This window comes from Crinia signifera, chromosome 3 (assembly GCF_055691185.1).
Source record: "Crinia signifera chromosome 3, ASM5569118v1, whole genome shotgun sequence".
Taxonomy (NCBI): Eukaryota; Metazoa; Chordata; class Amphibia; order Anura; family Myobatrachidae; genus Crinia; species Crinia signifera.
Window position 1 is genome coordinate 222489481 of NC_139219.1, and position 21521 is coordinate 222511001.

Consider the following 21521-nt stretch of genomic DNA (forward strand, 5'->3'; position numbering starts at 1 on the left):
AGCTAGTATCATGGCATCGCACACCCTATAAAATCGCATGCGATCACATGCGATTAGGGTGGCCAATCCCGGGATCAGGATCGCCGGAATCCCGGGATTTTGCCCCCAAAAGGCAGGGATTTCAATCCCGGGATTGGAGTTTCCAATCCCGGGATTTCGGGATTAGACTGCGCATGCGCAGTCTAATGCCAGGCAGCGTCTGAGCACCCGCTCAGACGCTGCCTGGCTTCTCCCGGCACCCGGCAGAGCATACTGCGCAGCGTGACCTCTCAGCGTGACGAGGTCACGCTGCGCAGGCAGGGCAGGCAGGTCATTCACGTCACGCCCGGCAGCACCCCGCCGCTCGCCCACCCGCCCAACTAGCCAGCCAGCAGGAGCATACCGCGCAGCGTGACCTCTCAGCGTGACGAGGTCACGCTGCGCAAGCAGGTCACTCACGTCACGGGCGGCAGCATGAAGAAGCCGCACCGCGCCGCTCACCCACCCGCCCACCCAACTAGTCAGCCAGCAGAAGCATTAACTACCCGTCCCCCAGCCTGGCTCCTTAAGATGACCGCCCATCCACCCACCCGGCAACCCAGCTGCCCCTGCATGGATGTAAGTAATTGCGGGGCAGCCAGGGCATTTTTCTATTAGGAAAGCCAATCCCGGGATCCCGGGAATCCCGGGATTAAGCATTTTTCAATCCCGAATCCCGGGATTGAAAAAATGCCCCGGGATTGGCTTCCCTACATGCGATTTTGCGGGACATGCGATGCGATGCCCCGGGGCTGATAGAGCAGTGAATAAATGACAGTAAAAAATTGCATTGCATCGCATGACCCTTAAATGGCCCATGCGATGCGATGAGATGCGATTTCCCTACAGTGCCGTACGTAGCAAAACTGGGTGCCGTGATAATACACAAGTACCGAAATATGTTTTTAAAAATGTTTTACAGAGTGGCATGCAAACATTTCTTTAGCACAAAAGTTACCTACCTTTTCTTAATGCTGTGTTGCATTTAGAAAACTACATTATAAACATGGTTCTCTTCTGACCACAATTATTATTATTATTTTATTTTTACAAAATCATTATATAAATGCTTTATGTCTAAAAATTTTTTTAGCAGCAATCATTACCACAGCACAGATGTACCCACCACCAGGCTGCCCACGCAAACACCCCACCTCCCTCCTTCCACTTCCTTCCTTGAATTCCTTCAAGACTCAGACTGCACCTACCTCCCTCCTTCCGCCTCTCTCCACGTAACTGCTGGACCCGGTACCAGCCGGGACCCAAAGTGCCGGGACTCCAGTAATGAAAAAAAAAAACTAAAAAAGAAATAAATTGTATTTAAGAGGGTGCAGTGGGATTGCTTTGGGCCCCCCAAACTGCCGGTCCCCATAGCAGCTGATCCCCCCTGCACCCTCTATAGTTATGCCACTGGCTCAATCACCAACATGGTGCATTGTGGGGCCAAGGAAACTGCATACGTGACAGTCCTTGGTCTTGCCCCCATTTTCCCAAATGCTGACTGCCTTCATCCCTCCCTGTGAATGCCACCCTGTGAATGCCTTTCTAAAATGTGAGCACAGGACACATTCTGCACATTAGGTCCTGCGTGTGCGTAGTTTCTGATAATCATGAATCTGTTGGCTGGATCGATTATGTGATCCAACTTGAATAAAGCCCTTTTTCCCCAATTGTCACCATTGCTTTGAAATAAATAACAAGAAATAGCAAATACTATGCTAAATGTACATTGTCAGTTTGCAGTTCAAATCCAGCACCTTGTATTAGCTTTATAGGGTACTTGTTTCCTAGCACGGTGCCCAACACGGCATTTGCGTAGTGGGCTATTCAGGGTAGTGAAATCGCATTGCATGCCATTATTGTATGGCATGCAATTCGATACGATTTTCCTATGTAATTCATGCTCTCTGTCAGTGAATACATTACAAAAATCGGGTCTGATAAAAATTCGCATCGCATGCCATTATTGTATGGCATGCGATGCGATCAGATATCGGATCCAATTTTACATCTAATAATGGCATTTAATGTACTATACAATTAAATGACATGTAATGTTATTTATTTAAGCAGCCCCCACGTGGCGAGTGCACTCGTGGCGAGCCTAGCGATGGGTGGCAGAACGCGTCCGCCCGACCTTTTCATACCCCCACATAAATATATAAAATCAACTCCATGCCGACGTGGATAGTAGGGGTATGAAAAGGTCGGGCGGACGCGTTCTGCCGCCGCTCGCCATGCTTCGGGATGATGTGGATAGTGGGGGGGGGGGGGGAGGCGTAAATAAATGACATTATATGTCATTCAATTGTATAGTACATTGTGATTAAGCCGGGGGCGTGGCCACGGCAGGACGTGAGTAAGGGTGTACGTCCGTGTTCCTCCGTGTGCACAGCTGTAGATGGAGCTCTGCCCCATGTGCCAGCAAGCCTCCAAGTAAAATAGCATGAAAGCTGCCCCCCTCTATAATGCGGCTCTTGGCTGGGATGAGTCAAGAGGAGTACCTTTGGTCCGGTGCAGTGGGTAGGAGCTGAAGCCCGGCGTGCCGGAGTCCAGACGCTGCCACAGGGGTCCTCGGAATAGCTGCCCGCGGCGGTGCCTGGCCGGTGTCCTCCGAAGCTGAAGCCACCGGAGGAGACAGATACATCGTGCATCTGGTCGCGGCGGGTGGGAGACGCGGAGACCAGTGCAGTACAGCGCCAGCAGCGTGCAGGTGGACGGCCGGACGACACAGCAGGGCTGGGGAAGATCCCAGCTGATGTAAAGGGGTCCTTCAGTGTGCGCCCAGTGACAGTGCCGGTCCGGGAGAAGGCTCCAAGAGCCAGCTAAGTCGGGTGCACAGCAGATCCCAGCCTGCAGGGAAAACAGCCTGGGCACGTGTGTGAGGAGAGGCGCCGGGTGGACCCGCTGTGTGCCTACTTGTGTGCCTACTTACCAAAAAGCAGGCCAGGGGTGCCAAAGGAGAGGGAGGACGGCCTGACTTCCTTGAAGGGCAGCTTGGACATAGAAGCTTCTGGGTGAGTCTCACTGGGCAAAGCCCAATTGCAGAACTGTAATCGTGCAGCTAAAAACAACTGAGTGCTATTTGTGATTCCTGACATCTCAAAAAGAGACAAGAGGTTACCTCGCAGGAACTGTGTGCATTAAACTGTGTGGTACACTTAGTTTAGGCCAAAAGGACAAGGTGCACTAGGCTCTGAGGACAGTTGACTAAGTTGACTAAGTGTGAGTTTACTCACAGGGACTTCTGTCTATTAGCTGCACAAGTAAATACAACGCTATGAGTAAAACTGGCAAAAATACTGCGGCGGCCAGACTTGAGAAGTACGCTCGGTCTCAAGCAGGAAGTAGCTCCCAGACAGGCACCCCTCAGTCGACTCCCACCAAGGAGAGTAAAAATCTGCCACCCCCAGAAGTAACACTGCAGCAAGTCCTTGAGGCGATTAATACCTGTGAAACTCGCCTCCTTGAACAAATCAATAAGGTACAGTCAGATATTACTTTATTGAGAAATGATGCACAAAAAATCCGCGAAAGAGTAACTGAGGTGGAAAATCGCATTTCAGCAGTGGAAGATATAGTCGCCCCACTTCAAACACAGGTGAAATCTATGAGTGGTCAAATGATTGACATGCGCCAAAAAATGTCTGACATGGAGGGGAGGCTTAGACGGAATAACATTCGTTTTATCGGCTTTGAGGAGCGTATAGAGGGAGCTGCTCCGGAAAAATTCTTGGAAGAATGGCTAAATCAGATGTTTGGCAACAAGGCCTTCTCCGCGCAGTTTGCAATCGAGAGAGCTCATCGCATCCCAGGCCGGGCCCCCCTCCCAGGTGGTCCACCTCGCACCCTATTAGCTAAATTTTTAAATTTCAAAGATCGGGACTGTGTGCTGAGACTGGCTAGGGATAAGGCGGACTTTGCTTATAATGGCAGGAGGATTTCTGCCTTCCCGGACTTTCCGTTAGAGGTTCAGAAGGACCGAGCAAAATTCAAGGATATCAAAGTCCGCCTCAGGGAGTTGGATTTAAAATATTCTATGCTCTATCCGTCCAAATTGAGAATAGTGGCGGAGGGGGCTACAAAGTTTTTTTTCACTCCTGGGGAGGCGGCGAGTTGGCTGGACGGCACATATCCTGGAAGAAAACAGATGTCTTCCAGTTAAACTGTCCAATAAAAGGATATTTTCCTTTTAATTCGGATTGGTCTGCTGTTTCCATTAAGCTATGTGCCATATTTTGTTGTTTTTGGTATAGGTAAAAGGGGGTATTTGTTGAGGGGAGGGTTGGGATATAGGTATACCGTGGGAAATAAGCTATACAGGGAGGGGGAGGAGGGAGGAAGGGTGTGTATATGTTTGTTTGTTTTGGTGTGCTCACAGCAAGTATACGATAAGATTGTCCCACAGCATGTACTCGATAAACTTGGAATATTCGGCAATAAGAACTGCTTTTGGTATTCATGTCCAATGCCCGGTAGATCACTGGGTAAATGTTAAATATCCGCCTAACTATCATGTACAGTCTAGATGGTCAGATTAATATCCTGGAATGTTAGAGGCCTGAATTGTAGGGTAAAAAGAGCTTTAGTTCTTAAGCAGTGCAAGAACATGGATGCCGATATTATCTGCTTGAAAGAGACCCACTTGCATGGGGAACGTCTAGCATCTTTGAAACGTCCCTGGATTGGTCACAGTTATCATGCCCCTTTTTCTTCAACCTCCAGGGGAGTTTCAATGTTGATTAAGAAGTCGGTGGTTTTTGAGGTTGGCTCTTTGAAGATAGACCCTGGGGGGAGATATATATTTGTGGAATGTGCTATTGAACATACACGTCTTTGTATTCTCACAGTCTATATTCCACCCCCGTTCTCCTATGATGTAATAAGAATGGCGGTTGAATTTGCTGCCTCTTTTCCAGACAGTATGGTAATCTGTCTGGGTGACTTTAATAAGGTACTTTTGCCTCGTTTAGACAGATGGAATAGGACGGAAAATAAATTGCCAAGGAAGGTAACAGGTTTGCAGATTTTATTGAGGCGATAGGGAGGAGGGACCCTTGGAGGCTGAGGAATCCTGGCCTCCAACAGTTCTCTTGTTATTCATCTTCCCATAAAGCATTCTCTAGAATCGATATGATCCTGGTCTCTGAGAAGGTTCTTAACAAGATCAGTCAGGTGGAATATAAAGCCCGGGGAATCTCGGATCATTCACCGGTAACCATCCAGGTTGACCTAGAGACCCCGACGGGGTTCCGATACTGGAAATTGCAGCCATACTGGCTGCCACAAATGGGGGAACAGGAGGAAATAGAGGAAATGATGGAAAAGTTTTTTGAGGAGAACTTAGGTTCTACATTAAATGCTGTGGTGTGGGACGCCTTTAAGGCCTTCTTAAGAGGGGTTTTTATAAAAAGAATTGCCTTCCTGAAGCAGACAAACCGTAAAAGGATGAACGAATTGGAAGTTAAGATGATTAACCTAGAAAACTATTTTCTTTTAAATAAATCAGAACTAGCTCGATCCACATGGCAGACAGCCCAAAAAGAATGGGTGGAGCACCTTCAAGATGTGACGTGTAGGAGGTTGGCCACAGGGGCTCATAAGTGGTATTCAAACTCTGACCGAACAGGGAAATGTCTAGCATATTTGATGAAACAGGATAGACCGTCTCATATAATCCCCATGATAAAGTTAGATTCAGGGGAAGAGGTAATAAAAACCCCTAGGATAGCGGAAGTTTTCTCCACATATTTTGAAGAGGTGTATAGATCAAAACTAAATTGTAGTAAAGAAGAAATTGGGGAATACCTGGGGAGGATAAGTTTGCCAAATTTCTTGCCAAGCTCTAGGGATCTATTAGAAGCCCCACTGACACTGGAGGAAGTAATAACAGCAATCAATTTAGTCCCAGGGGGGAAAGCACCAGGCCTGGATGGCCTGCCCGGGGAGGTTTACCAGAAATACGTTAATAAGTTGGCTCTGCAGTTATTGAGTGTCTTTCAGCACATGGAAATGGAGGGAAGTGTACCCCCGTCGATGTCTGAGGCCGCAATAATTGTGATACCGAAAAGCGGAAAAGATCCGACCAGGGTGGACTCTTTTAGGCCTATATCCTTAATTTCATCTGACGCTAAAATATATGCTAAAATATTAGCAAATAGAAGAATGTAATAGAGCAAATAGTCCACCCTGATCAGACAGGATTTATGGGGGGGTGAAATCTACAATGATTAATTTGCGCTGGGCCTACTCTTACCTGCAAACGGCGGAACAGGGAGATTCGGGAGCAATGATCGCATCATTCGATGCGAACAAGGCTTTCGACTCGGTGGAATGGCCTTTCCTATGGGGAGTTTTACAGGCTTTTGGCTTTGGGGAAAGGTTCATCAAGCAGGTGTAGTTGCTCTATCAGAACCCTAAAGCTAGGATGACCATCAATGGATTCACTTCCCCCTCCTTCTCTCTCTCCAGAGGAACGCGACAGGGGTGTCCCCTATCCCCCCTGCTGTTTGCAGTGGTGGTCGAACCCCTTGCATGCATGTTAAGATCTGCTCTGGGGGGAGAGAGGAATGGGGGTGGACCCAGCAGAAATCTAGTTTCACTGTACGCAGACGACCTTCTGGTCGGCATAGCAGTCTCTAGAGACTTGCCTAGGATAATGGGATATATACAGGACTTTGGGAAGTATTCAGGCCTGACAATGAATTGGAACAAATCAAATTATATTCAAATAGGTAACAAGGAGGGGAATGACCCTGAGGTTGATGCCCAACTAAAAAAGGTAGGGAAGTTTCGCTATTTGGGCATATGTTTTGCTGGGAACTCCGCTGATTTTATTTCTGACAATATAATTCCGTTCATTAAAGATCTAAGGACCAAATGCCGGAGCTGGTCCAGACTCCCGATCACACAAATCGGTCGGGTTAATCTGATTAAGATGGCATTACTTCCTAAATTTCTGTATATTGTCCAAAATTCTCCAGTTTTTATCAAAGATGATTACTTTAGGAAGATAAATAGCCTTGTCTCTTCATTTATATGGCGCGATAAGCGGCCAAGAATAAGGCTGGACACCATATGCAGGGACAGAGAGAAGGGAGGTCTGGCTCTGCCAGATTTCAAAGTGTACTATATGGCTGCTCAAATGGTCCATATCTGTGCATGGGTCAGGCCAGGAGAGGCTACAGGCGTACTGCAGGAACTAATGGAGGGTGTGGATCCAGATGTCACTCCCCTTCAGAGACTGCTTGTGCGAGGGCTCCGTCGGGACCTCCCACCAATTATCAGTCAAGCCGTTAAGGTTTGGAGGTGGACTAGTAAGCTGAAAAAATTTGACAGTCTGGACCCAGACACTCCTATTTTTTCCCTCAGCACAATGAAGGAAATTAAGGAACAACAGGGAGGAAAATTGTGGAACTCCTTTGGAATTAGCTCTATAGGTCAATGGTATCAAAATGGGGCATTAAAATCCTTTCCCAGCTACAGAATGTGTTTAATTTACCGAAGGAAGTGTTCTTTAGATACCTACAGGTTAGAAGCGCTATGGCCCAATATTGTAAGGGTGAGCAGTGGACAATGGAGGAAGCCCCTTGCAAAAAATTCATTAAAAAACTAGGGAGGGGCAAACGGCTGTCTAAAATATATCACTTCCTACATTCCTATGTACAAACTGAGGAGTTTGGAGCTCTACGGGTAAAGTGGGGGGAAGATATTCCTCAGCTAGATGAGAGTAGGTGGAGGGTGGCAATGGCGGGTCCTAAATCCGCGACCAACTCTATGCGAATACAGCAGGTACAATTTAACATCCTGCACCGGACATATATAACTCCAGTAAGGATCAAAAAATATGCGGGTCCAGAGTCCCATAGATGCCCAAAATGCGGAGAAGGAGAAGCCACATTTGAACATTTATTGTGGAGTTGTAGAAATGTAAGCAGGTTCTGGAATGGGATAATTAAAACACTTGCACAAATCGGTATCAGTAGGGGTTCCTTGAATAAACTTAATCTGGTTTTGTGGATATGGGAGGAGGAGGGAAATACCTGAGAGACGCAGCAGTTGGCAAGGAATCTAACCGCCCTTGCAAAAGTAATAATAGCCCGTCAGTGGTTGTCCCCTAAAGGCCCGTCATTAGTGGAATGGATTAATTTGGCAAACTCCACCAGTGAACATGAGAAATTTGTATATGCATCCCAGGGATCGACTCAGAAATATCACAGGATATGGGGACACTGGAATAGATCAGTGTATTATAAAGTGGGTAATAGTATTAGATAAAATAACTAGCACAATGTAGGTAGAAATATCTATAATTAGTGATATACACTTTTAAGGTTTGTATAGGGGGTGGGATGAAAACTCGAAAGTATAGTTATGGCACATAAAGTGATATATATATAGAAGTGGATTGAGAACAAGGGATGCTGTAGATTTTATATTTGAGTCCCTTTATTTAACGTAGAAGTGTTTTTTAGACACAGATATTAATCATGATTGAACTTAATGATAACCCAAACACAACTAAGTAGATAATGGCACGTATTTAACGAGTAGTTAAGATATATATTTGACAACATGGGTTTTTTTTTTTTTCGTTTTTTTTTTACTATATTTGGTTGATAGAGTCCAGAGGTCCCCTACACAAAGGGTGGGATGGTGGAGAAGTCTAAGGGGAAATAAATGGAAAGGAAATGAAAGGGACAAGGCAAAAGGGCAGGTGGGCTTGAATGGACAAGCAAGGGTAGAAGGGAAGAAGGTGTGGGCCAAATTGCGGATATAAGATTATATAGTGGAGAGCTGTGAGTGTGTTAGTCCAGGGGGAGTACGTCTATGTGAATGTGTAGTGTTGTTATTGTTGTAGTCTTGTCATCGACATATATGATATGTACTGTTCTTCTTGATAGATGTTTATAGATCCTTGTATATGCGATGATGTCTATTGTCTGTTTTTATGGATGTAATTGTGATATGAAATTTAATAACTAAATAAAGACTCAATTAAAAAAAAAAAAAAAAAGGTATAGTACATTAAATGCCATTATGACAGGTAAAATCGGATCAGATATCGGATGCAATCGCATCCGATTTTATATCGGACCTGGTTTTTGTAATGTATTCACTGACAGAGAGCAGTGAATAAATTACATAGGAAAACATACCTCCCAACTGTCACGATTACAGCGGGACAGTCCCGATTTTCGGGTCCTGTCCCGCTGTCCCACCCGCGGCAGGCATTGTCCCGCTGCGGGGGGTGGCAGTTGGGAGACCCCCAATCTAGTAGAATAGACGCTGTGCGCATGCGCACAGCGTCTATTCTCGTATGAAAATGAGGTTGTGGCTAATTAGCATAAGCCGCTACCTCATTTGCATATGCCCCACCCCCGCGCGAGTGTCCCTATTTCTACAGGTCAGAAGTTGGGAGGTATGGGAAAATCGCATCGCATCGCATCGCATCGCATGCCATACAATAATGGCATGCGATGCAATTTGACTACGTTAAAATCGTAGTAAAATCGGGCGCCGTGCTAGGAAACAAGTACCCTTTACAGTAAAAGCTACTGGAAAAACACAAAAAACATTTCTGTTTTTCTATCCCAAGAGATATGAACAGTACTAGGTAATGTATTCATTGATTCTGGCTGAGATCGGCTGTTCTCTAATTAGTTTCGTTTCTCTGCATGATTGTCTTCTAAGTTTCATTTCTTTGGAAATAGTGACATCTAGTACTTAAACAGATTCCCATTTCTCTCTGTTCTCAGAGCTGCTGCTTGTCAGGACGGACCATGGATGCACAAACCTGGGCAGATGAATTTGACAGGGAAAAAGAAGAAATGGGAATCCGTGATACATGGAAACTGTATTTTGATGATAATCTTCCAGAACAAGAAAAAGGCTTGCGGTATACACCACATACATTTGCCAGGTAAATATGATATGTGAAATTATCAATATAAAACCTTGCATAAAGACCCGACAAGTGTGTTTGTGTTTTGGGATATTTATCAAAGCTTGGAGAGAGATATAACATTGAAAGTGATGAAGTACCAGCCAAAAAAGCTACCTGTCATTTTCCAGACACTGGGGGAAATTTACTAAATGGAAGTTCTATTTCACACGGAATGTTGCTATGGGCAACCAATAAGAATCTACTTCTTATTTAGCATCTTCAGGAAGATTATAGATAGTATCTGACTGGTTGCCCATAGCAACATCCCATGTAAAATAGAACTCCAATCTTAGTAAATTTCCCCTATAGTCTTTAAAATGTAAGGCAAATTGGTCAGTACTTTATCCCTTACAATTTTATCTCTTTCAGAACTTAAATACATAACCCCCTATTTATACTATTACTATGAAGTGTATAAGTGCATAGTATACTACAAAGTTACAATACATCTGGAACACATATTTTTATGTGTGTATATATATATATATATATATATATATATATATATTCACATAGACAATTGTTAAATATATAAATTATTTAATAAGACCATCAGATATATATAGATATTTATCAAAGCTCGGTGAGGTATAAAACTGTGAGAGTTATAGCCAATCGGTTTCTGCTTTACATTTTACAAGTTGTGTTTGAAAAATTACTGTTACAAGCTGGTTAGAAAATACTTATATTATTTTAGTTATTTTAAATAAAATCACAATTCATAGCAGAAAAGTTGAGTGTGAACTGTTATGGTGTGTACACACTTGAACAATCATGACTATATTACAATTTAGACTATCTGCATACAATATATACAATTTAGACTATCTGCATACAATTTAGACTATATAGTGCAGATCTGCACTATATAGTCTATGCAGCCAAGACTTTCTGGCTGCGATATAGGAGCGCGCATCGGGATCGCAAGGGTTAAAACCTGTGCGATCTGCATGAGATCCAGATGAGATTTTGACTATATAGTCAAAATCTCATGCACATTGTACAAGTGTGTACACACCATTAGTTTACCTTAGAATATTTTACAGGTTAGATCAGTGGTTCCCTGGGATGGCTCGGGGTGTTTGCAAGGGTGCCTTGTTTCATGACCAAATCAAATTATTTATGCACAAAGTCATAGGCAAAACCAGTGCTGGTGGCTGCCAATCATAAAATGTATGGACAATTATAACCACAGCTATGTTTCCCATCACATAACTGAACCTGAGGGTGACAGTTAAGCGCAATTTACTTTTTACTTTTTTTAATTTATCCATAAACAACTTTTTGACTAGGGGGCCTTATGGTGCCCACACACGCACCGATCCCGGCGGTGCGATGCTATGCGATGGGGTGCGCGCTCCCGCAGCACCTCATCGCACAGTACAAAAAGTATGTGCTGCACATACTTTTTGTACTAGCTTTTTATCGCATAGCATCGCATGCACATCGCATGCACAAGGCATACGATGCGATGCTATGTGTGCTAGTTAAGCACAGAACGCACGCCGGGATCGATGTGTCTGTGGGCACCTTAAAACAAATGCTGATATTATATGGCACCCTGGTCAAGAAAACAAGAAAATTTGGGAACCAAATAGATACATCATGGCCCTTATTCTGGTTCACATAAATGGCCCAAACCATGTGTACTGCAGGTGGGGCAGATGTAACTTGTGCTGAGAGGTACACTGCATCACCTCGTATGGCTCGCTATACTTGCCATGCTTCGGGCATGGAGCCTCGCTGCGCTCGGCACACTATTTTAGGTACTTAGTTTCACGGCGGCCGATATATCGGATGCGATATAGGCCGATTCGATGCGATTCTTTACCTGTTCATAACCCCACTATCCACTACGCATGGAGTTGATATTATATAGTGTGGTGAGCGCAGTAATCCGCATCCGCTCGCCACACTTCATGCTCGGTGACTCACTGCGCTCGCCACACTATATAAAATCAACTCCATGCGTAGTGGATAGTGGGGTTATGAACAGGTAAAAAAATTGCATCGGATCACATCGGATCGGCCAATATATCGCCCAATATCACATCCGATATATCGGCCGCCGTGAAAATAAACATGTACCCTATTTTATTCTCCCACCACGCTCTAGTGGATGGTAGGTCATGAAATACCCCTGTCAGCACATGGTGGCTCAAAAAAAGGGAAAAACCCCATGTCGACCTTTTGACTGTTGATCTTCCCTATGTAGACCTAATTCTTGTATCGACCTAATGTCCCTGTCATCCTAACCCATGTCGACCTTAATGCACGTAGACCTTCAGTCAGGTCAACTTTCATGCATGTCGACCTTCAGTGGTCAACCTAATGTTTGTCGACCTAGTAACCGTATTCCGTCAATTCATTAGGTGACAATGTTGTTAAGTAATGTTCTTTTATACTGTAGGATAAAAAAAATGTTTTGACACACCAAATGATTTCTGTCTCCCATCACTCCAGCTCTGCATCACTCATGCTACTCCAGCTCGTGTCCACCCTCCCTACCCCCAACTGCTTATCTCTGTCTGCCTAGTCTCTCTCCTTATGTCAGGTTAGGTGACTGGTAACCCTTTTACACTGCCATAAATATTCTGGATGCACATGAACAGGGTTGTATACTAATACCCCTTTCAGACCACAAATGCTGGGACACACACTGGATCAGGGCCAGATTAACAATGGGCCTGATGGAGCTACAGCTCCGGGCCCATTTTGTAGCTGAGGGCCGGGGCTTTCCAAGGAGCTCAGCCCTGTGTTGCTAGCCCCACAGGAATCGGAGATACTGCTGGGCAAAGCTGGAACATTTTCCCCATAGGATAACATGGGACCCGCTAATTCTGACCCCCACCCGGTTCTAATGGCTGCCAGTTCCCCCACTGGCATCACAGAAGCTCAAAGCTCATCACACAAACCCAAATAGCTGGGCCTTCAATCTGATACCAGGCTGGTCCATATGGGTTAATTGGTTCCAAAGATATTGTGGGTAAACCGATTATTTCATTTCTGAAATGTAATTTCTGGCTGTTCATGTTGTTTGAGGACAGATTTCTCTGGAACCAAATGGCCCAGTTTCACAAGAGCTCTCAAAAGTTCTTCAATATGATACTGGTTCATGTAAATGGGTCAGTTGGTTCCGAAGATATAGCCGGTGGTTGGTTAAAGTGTGTGTGTGTGTGTGTGTGTGTGGGGGGGGGGGGGGGTGTCTCTCCCCCTCACACCAGAAAATGCAGTGACTAGGCTGGTGTAAAAGGGGCCAGCCCAGCAATATCCCTGCATGATCCTGGGACCATATTCCCCGGTAAGTCCCTGCATTTTCTGTGTGAAAGGGGTATTATTTTAAACAGCCGGGACCTGCAGGGCTATGGATACAACCAGGCAGCCCCATGCTCTATGCTGTCAATGGCTGTCACTTCTACCCAGCGGTAGCTGTCCCCAGAGCCGGCCTTTATTCCAAACACATACACACACCTCACTTTTACACCAACATACTCACCAATCCAGGGTCCAGCGCTGTCCACCCTCCTGCATAGCCGGCTCAGCCAGCACTGACAACGAGCTGAACCGGCTTTCTCCGGTGCAGAAAACAGCCTGTGTCGCGCTGTCCCAGTGCAACACAGGGCTGAGCTATGCGTCTCCATGGAGACGCATCGGCCAATCACGACACAGGCTGTTATCTGCACCGGAGAAAGCCGGTTCAGCTCGCTGTCAGTGCTGGCTGAGCAGGCTATGCAGGAGGGTGGACAGCGCTGGATCCTGGATTGGTGAGTATGTTGGTGTAAAAGTGAGGTGTGTGTATGTGTATGTAATAAAGTTATACTTCTCTGTGTGTGTGTGTTTTCTTTTTACATTCTTTGTACAGGTGGACTACAAGTCCCAGCGGGCCCATTAATGCCCCGCATGCTGGGACTTGTGGTTCTCCAAGTCCCAGCCTGCGGGGGAGGTCTGTTGGCACTTCTAGTTCTCCTGCATAAAGCAATGTTAGGTACGTCAGATTTAACCCTATCAGGCCGGCGTCCACTGGCCATGGACGCCGGTGACAGCCCCGGGCTTCAGCCCTGGACGGGTGAAGTCTGGGGGGGGCCCTTTATTGGGGGGGTCCCACTCCTCCAGGTACCCCGTCCAAGGCTGACCAGCCACGGTGCTCATGTTTCGGCCGGGGGACCTTATGTAAAAAGTGTCCCCCAGCTGTGGCATGACACCGCGGGCTGTTGGAGCCCGGTGCTGGTTTCAAAATACGGGGGACCCCCAGATTTTTTGTCCCCCGTATTTTTGGAACCAGGACTGGTCCAAGAGTTCAGGGCTGGTTTCAGAAATACGGGGGACCCCTACGCTTTTTGTCCCCCGTATTTTTGGAACCAGGTCTGGCTCAATGAGCCCGGGGCTGGTTATGCTCAGGAGGGGGGACCCCACGCCATTTTTTTTCCAAAAAAACACTTTAACACATTATTACCACAGGACCATGCACAGATCTCAATGATCTGTGCAGGGTTCTGGCCAATTCGCATATCAGAACCTGGTCTAATTTTTTGTCAAATTTAAAACACATTTCCCAAATAAACATCTCATTAAATATGTGAATTGTATACTTTTCAATGGGAAAACATCTGGATACGAGTTCCGGCGCGAGTAAAAATCGCACTTTCAGAAAGTGTGATTTTGCGGCAAAATATGCGATTTTTGACGATTTTTTTCTCATCTCATTAAATATGCGAATTCGGGGTTTCGGCCGTTTTTCACGAAAATATCGCAAAAGTCACATTTTTGCATCTCATTAAATGTCACCTCAGATATCTATAGTGGAACTATCTCACAAGTGGAACATCTATTGTTTTTCAGTTTTTAAAAAAAAATTACATACGGTATGGGGAATTGTCCAGTGAAAAAATTGGTTACATCAATTTATTACAATCACTCAACTTTGTAATACTTCCCTTTTATTTAGATTGTCCTTTAACATATTGTTAATTTATTTCCAGTTCATTTACTATATAACAAATTATATCTTATTTGCAGGTTTCGGTGTTCACTTTGTAGACGTCCATGGAACTCCGCAGAAGTACATGTTTTATTTCTAATGAATCTGAATAGATACACGAAACAAGGAACAGTAAGGATGAGGATCTTCAAGCAGGAATGTAAGAAATGCAGTAAACCTCTGATGGAGAAGCCAGAGATCACTTTTGAGAACGTAAACAGAATCATTAGAAATGTGTGTAGTCGAATCCAGCAAGTATTCTATGAAAAGAAGAGGATTAACCCAGAACTAAAGCCTGAGCTATACAGTCATAACATGGAAGGTCCTCATAACAAGGAGCACTGTGAGGCTTGCAGATTGCATGTCTGCAAATGGCAGACAATAACCACAAAAACCCCACCAAAGAGAAAGGAAACCCAGCCAGAGAGAAAGGAATCTCCAAGTACACCTTATCAGCCAAGAGTCTCATTTACAGACAGCCTCCCAAGAGCCCCAGCACAACAGGAAACTTCGGCAGGAGAAATGATTGGCTCTATAATTTTGGGTCTTGGAGCATTGACTTTCTGGTTACTAAGAAGATAAATTGTAAGCTTCAGGAATAGGTTTTTTCCACCAAACTCGGTTTCCAAAATGAGGCAAAACGTCATCACCCAGATTTCATGGGTTTTGGATTCAATATAAGCCCCGTCAATGCTAATTCTCCATTTCACACAGGACCAACTGAGACCTGTGTGCTGGTAAATTTATGACCGTTGAGCTAACCTATCTGCCCACTGCAGTGCTGAGCAGACTTTTCTGTGCATTCCAGTCCCCACAGGTTCTTTAATGTTAATATTGGTCTAGCTAAATACAAAAATATGAGCACTCTGACTCCACGGTGTGAATCGTTATTTATAAAAAAGTGTACTAAAAGTGTACAAATAATTTTGCGGTCTCCTAAGACTCACATAAGCAATGTGAGTCTACAGTGTGAGTTGTTATTTGTGAAAAAAGTTGTAAAATTTAGTTTTTGTACAACTTGCATTCACAAAAATAGAAGATAAGCACTGTGACTCCATAGACCATACATCACTGTGTTCATATAAATATACAAAAACTGTAACACTGCAGGCCATACCCCACTGCTCCACACTATGAGTTGTCATTTACAAAAAAAGAAAAAAACTTTTTTTTTGTGTGTTCAATAAACTTCACCATGCCACGGCATAAAAATATAAGCACTGAGTTCTTATGGATCACAATCAGTCGATAGAAGAGCAGGAGCAGCAACTAAGTACTAGTGCAGTGGCTGCTGCCAGACATGATAGTACTACAATATCTAGTCCAGGTGGTCCTGAAATCAAAATCTTTCACACCGTTAAAAACTGGATAACACATTAAAAATCGGAAATCCATCAAGACTATACCCGTAGAGAGGCTTCCTTTGCCCTATTTCACTATTTCTTCTCTATTTGCAAATTTGGGGATGAACAGTGTATGTAAACATTGTTGTAATGATATAACAGAAATTCAGGATGTTACACTTCAGGTATAAGTGGAATAGGATGAGACGTTGATCCTCCATGTCTGGGTGCTGCACACTGCTGTGACTTAACTTAATCATCCCGCTAGTTTGGTAAACATTTTTAGCCTAAACGGGATGAAAACCTTATTGTGAGCTGTGAGGTGGTCAAATTACTTATTGAGAATAGTAATTCTCTTGTTTTTTTCTACATTTAAAAAAAATAATAATATCCAAAACAGTGAGAGTGGTATTGACAAAACCAAATCCTGATGAAATAGAACCAAAATCAAAACATGGGAATCAGCACACATCTCTAATAAATATACTATAGGCAGAGCCGGCCCTAGCCTAAATTACGCCCTAGGCAAGATTTTGGCTGGTGCCCCCTAGCACCGCCACTATTTCCGCCTCTGACCCTGCTCCCCTTTCCCAGCACCATCCACCCTCATAATAGCAGTCATCATTTTGGTGCTCCTACCCGCAATATTTTAAATAGAAACAGTGCACACATTCGGTGCACAGCCCAAACAGGGGTGTGTTCTTGCTGGGAAGGGGCATGGCCACACAATAGTACCCCCAATTCAAATTATGCCACACAGTAGTGGAACTTTATTCACATTATATCATGCGATGGTGTCCCTTATTCACGTTACATCACACTGTAGTACCACTTTACGTTATATACATTACTCCTCACATTATTCACATTATACCCTTAGAAAGAAATCCTGAGAAAATAATGTATTTTGAGCACCTCCATGGTCACACTGCAACCCAGCACAAAGCAGTTTGTGATGGGCAGAGGAGAGCAGCTGCTGTCACTTAAGGGGAGGGAGCCCAGGGCCCCCACTGGGCCCTTCCATCAGACTTTGGCCTGTGTAATTTGTACCCCCTACCCCTTCCTCTATGCACCCTTGATAATACCACACAGTAATGCCCCTTACACATGACACACATTAATAATGTCCTTTTAAACATAATGCCCCTTACTCATTATGCCAACCTTTATTAATGCCCTTCATACACATAATGACACACATAATGCCCCTTACACAAATGTTGCACATTATTAATGCCCTTATACACAACACACATAATGCCCATTAGAAATGCTGCATATCATTTTAATCAGCAGAAGCCGCTGGTGCCCCTAGGCATTCCAAATGCCCTAGGCATTTGTCTAGTTTGCCTATGCCTAGGGCCGGCTCTGACTATAGGCAAAAAATGATGGTGTCATTACATTATTTCTTAATATCTGAATTCATAAATGCATCAAATCATTTCTTGACATTTTTGTTCGCTTGGATTGGCTGAAGAATGAATTAACTTGCATACATTGTAAATTTAATTAAATTTTATTCATAATTTCAATATTGCAAAGGTACAATGCTGTATGCACTAAATATGAAATGCAGCCTACTCAGAATATACGGATTCTCTAGAGAATGTGCACTTTTGTTCATCGTACTGTAGTTTAGGCACACATGAACTACTAGGTTGAGGATACAAAATGGGTAATCAAGATGAGAAGAGAAATCTTTCATTGAACAAAAATCACCTTTATGCTTCGTATATGAAGCAATCGCGTGTGCTTTTTAAAAAAAGTCATCATACCTCCCAACATCCAGGCTTTGTAATGCAGTATTCCATTGTGCACTCCAAAAAGGGGTGTGGCCTTGGCAAAAAGGGGAATGGCTTTGTGAGAGTGCAACGCTATGCCCCCAGTCCCTCTTTCCCATGAATGGATACTGCATGCACGTATGACAGAGGGACTATCAACTGCCCCCCCCACTGCTGGATACTGCTGCCTGTGAGTGGGATAGCAGGCCAGTCCCAAAAAAACATTGGGACAGTTGGGATAGTTGCAACTTATAAATCTTAATAACTAGGTCTGGAAAGAGGAAGAAATCAGGGAAATTATTTAAGCAGTGAATACATGTCTGCAGACTTGTCCAGTGTTTGAATGCTACTATACAGGTCTATCTTGTAACAAATGTAGGGGATTACTGCGTGGACCACCTTTAGATATCTTTCCCTCTTTCATCCTGAAGGTTATTAATTAGGAGAGATTGGAAGGAAAGCCTTATGTTCAGATGTATAAAGCTTTAAACAGCCAGCCAATCAACTCTGCCATGGTACGGGCTGGGCTTGAAAAATGACAGGTAGGAGCTGATGCGAAGATATGTGTTCGCTGACACATCTCCTCACATACGGCTGCTAGTATGAGAAGTCTTTCAGTGGTCGCCCACCTGCAACTGCCCCCTGTCCGCCACAGCCCTCCCCTAGTGTACGAACAGTGGGTCAGCGCATGCGTATTTTTGACAATAGGCATGTGCAGACCCTCAACATTGGTCACTGGGCCACATTCAGCCCATACAGATTCAACCTGATTTAGGCCCTTAGTGTGTCAAAACATTTACATGTTTGTGGGGCCTTCGGTGCTCTCACTGTCATTTGACATCATCATGTGACCACCATCATGTGAAAATAAATGGAACATCTGGACTTCAACCCCAATATTGCAAGTACAGTTCTTGTAGGGGCACTAAAACTGCTTCACACAGTTGTTATGCACTGATGTATTTAGCATTGGGTTGGTCTCACTAGTACCATGTCATTCAGCTGGGTAGGTTAAGATTTATACTTTTAAAAAGTTTCTCCTAAGAACATTGGGGTTTATTCTGGTTGGTGCGGCCAAACGTGCGTGCGTTCCATATCAACGTACGCTCTCTGTACGTGGCCGTTGAGGTAAAGTCCACCCACAAAACAGCCGCATACGTACGGGCACAAACACTGACAAAGGGGAGTGGCGTACAATTGAGCGTACGCCAATGTACACGGACGGCTCACCCCTTAGACTCCGACAACTGGCGTACAACAGAGCGTACGCCACCGTTTACGGACGTCTCTCGTCCGTCTTCCCACCGACTTCTTGCGGCTATCTGAGCGTACACCACCTTGCACGGACGGGTCTCTATTGTTTTCAATGGAAAACTCAGCGTATGTCATCCCTCGTGAGAGTGCGCGTACGTCAGTGCACGCTGGCATACCCTTCACATATATGGCCCTCATAATCTACCCTTTCAACTATGATTAAGACAATTAAAATAATTATTCTATTTGTTAATCAATTATTGTTTGCTATTACCTCAATTGTCTACCTTCATGAACAGCCTAAAAATAATACATTTTAACCCTCCTTACATGTATATATTTTATGTTCTAAGGTTGCATTTTAATCACTATCTATGTGTCCCCACATTGCTTTTAAATTTAATTAAAGTCATGGTGTTGTTTGTGTGTATGTACTAAATTATGTCAACAATTAGTTTAATCCGATTTTGTAACATGTATACCTACCCTGATGTTATGTGTGATGTTTTAATCTAACAACAATAAAAAATCATGCCTTTTCACTATGTGTTATTTCACACAAAAACACACACATTCACACATCATTCGTTACCCCTCACCTCAAATTACCAATATAACTTACATTACACATCGGTATGTACCTGCCCTTACAAACCCTCTCACATATTTATGATTAAAAACACAGGCAACTTCTAACTGTAAAAACACTTTTATTTAGAACAAAACTGAAAGGGGGGGGAATTAAAGTAGGGCCTCCAATCGGGAAAACAAAATATTTAAATATAGCAGGGTCGAAAAGAGTTCCCGCATAATTTCACCAACATCATCCTGGTGCTGTTCAGTGTCTGTAGTGAAGGGAAGAAAAAATAATAATGAATATATAATATACACAAATGTGTGTTCTATTTTAACATAATAAGAAGTTAAGTGTGAAGGCCGCATACATTTTTCAACTACATTGAAGATGGGTATGCTGTAAACACGGTACTAAATACTATTATGTTTTCACACACATACTGTACATATTACATTACATGAAATAAATTCCTCCTTCTTGGATGAATGTATGCTGTATCCCAATTGGTAGGTTTGTGTTGGGGGACTCACCTCTAACCTCACAATTAGTCTGTGCTATTTAAGGGTAATGACATTGTTGGGGCTTAAGCGCTCCTTACTAATTTAAATTTTGGACATTGCTGTACAAATTATAGGCCTAAAGCTATGTTTGTAAAGCATGCATCCGCATGGCCTCACACACTATTAACAAAACAATCTATAAATTAATGTTGCACATCATGCTGGGAAGTGGAGTTACCCAACACCTGGACCCACATAACTACAACACCACTAATGTCGGATATCTCATTGGATGTACTGTTATGTCAATTATTCAAGGGGTGAGCCATGGCCACACTCAAAAAAACCACCAAGGGGACCCTTGTTCCTGGAGAAGGATAGGCCACACCTCATGGTCGACCTGCAGTGATATGTTACAACTAATGATGATGTTGAATACACATATGTGGTTGTTGTGATTGTTTATGTGTAGAAATGTGTAGGTAAACATTAGCCACATTATTTACTTATGGCTAGTTGAGCCATCCTGCTCGCCACTGGTTGGGTGTCCGGTGGTTGGGGGGGTCAGGAGCAAGGGGGATGTGATTGGATTTTGGATAGAGGTAGTGGGTTGGAGTGGGGATTGGAGAGATTTGGGGTGGGTGGTGGGGAGGTGTAGGGGGTTTGGAAATGGGGTGGGGAGGGGGTGGGGGTAGGGGTGTGGGTGGGGGTAGGGGAGTGGCTGGTGGAAGGAGAGGTTGAAATGGGGTGGGCACCAGCAGGCCCCAATGTCTCCTCCTCCTCCTCCTCTTCCTGGTGTAGGCCTTCCTCCTCTGGCCCTTCCTCCTCTGGCCCTTCCTTCTCTGGCCCTTCCTCCTCTGGGGCTGTCTCCTCCCGGGCTGCCTCCTCTGGGGCTGCCTCCTCCAAGGCTGGCTCCTCCCGCGCTGCCTCCTCCCGGGCTGCCTCCTCCCGGGCTGCCAGGCGTGCCCTTGCGCGTGCTGAAATGTTCATGTTGATGGCATAGAAATCGAAGTTTGGGTTTCATAAAATTGGGGGATAGAAAAATTCACATTAGTCATGCTCATAACCTTACAAATTATCATTGCAGCTATATTTAATAAATGTAACAAGCTAACTAATTGATA

The 21521-nt window shown here is 44.3% G+C and overlaps 1 protein-coding gene across 1 annotated transcript in view; it reads left to right on the forward strand.

Moving 5' to 3' along the window:
• The window catches only part of LOC146064247 (receptor-transporting protein 3-like), a 50516-nt gene extending 30656 nt beyond the window's left edge, over positions 1-19860 (forward strand). The window contains exons 2-3 of the mRNA XM_083177513.1: positions 9777-9940; positions 14981-19860. Of these exons, the coding sequence (XP_083033639.1) occupies positions 9777-9940; positions 14981-15524 (708 nt within the window). The 3' untranslated portion in view covers positions 15525-19860. The remainder of the gene's footprint in view (positions 1-9776; positions 9941-14980) is intronic.
• The last annotated feature ends 1661 nt before the right edge of the window (positions 19861-21521 follow it).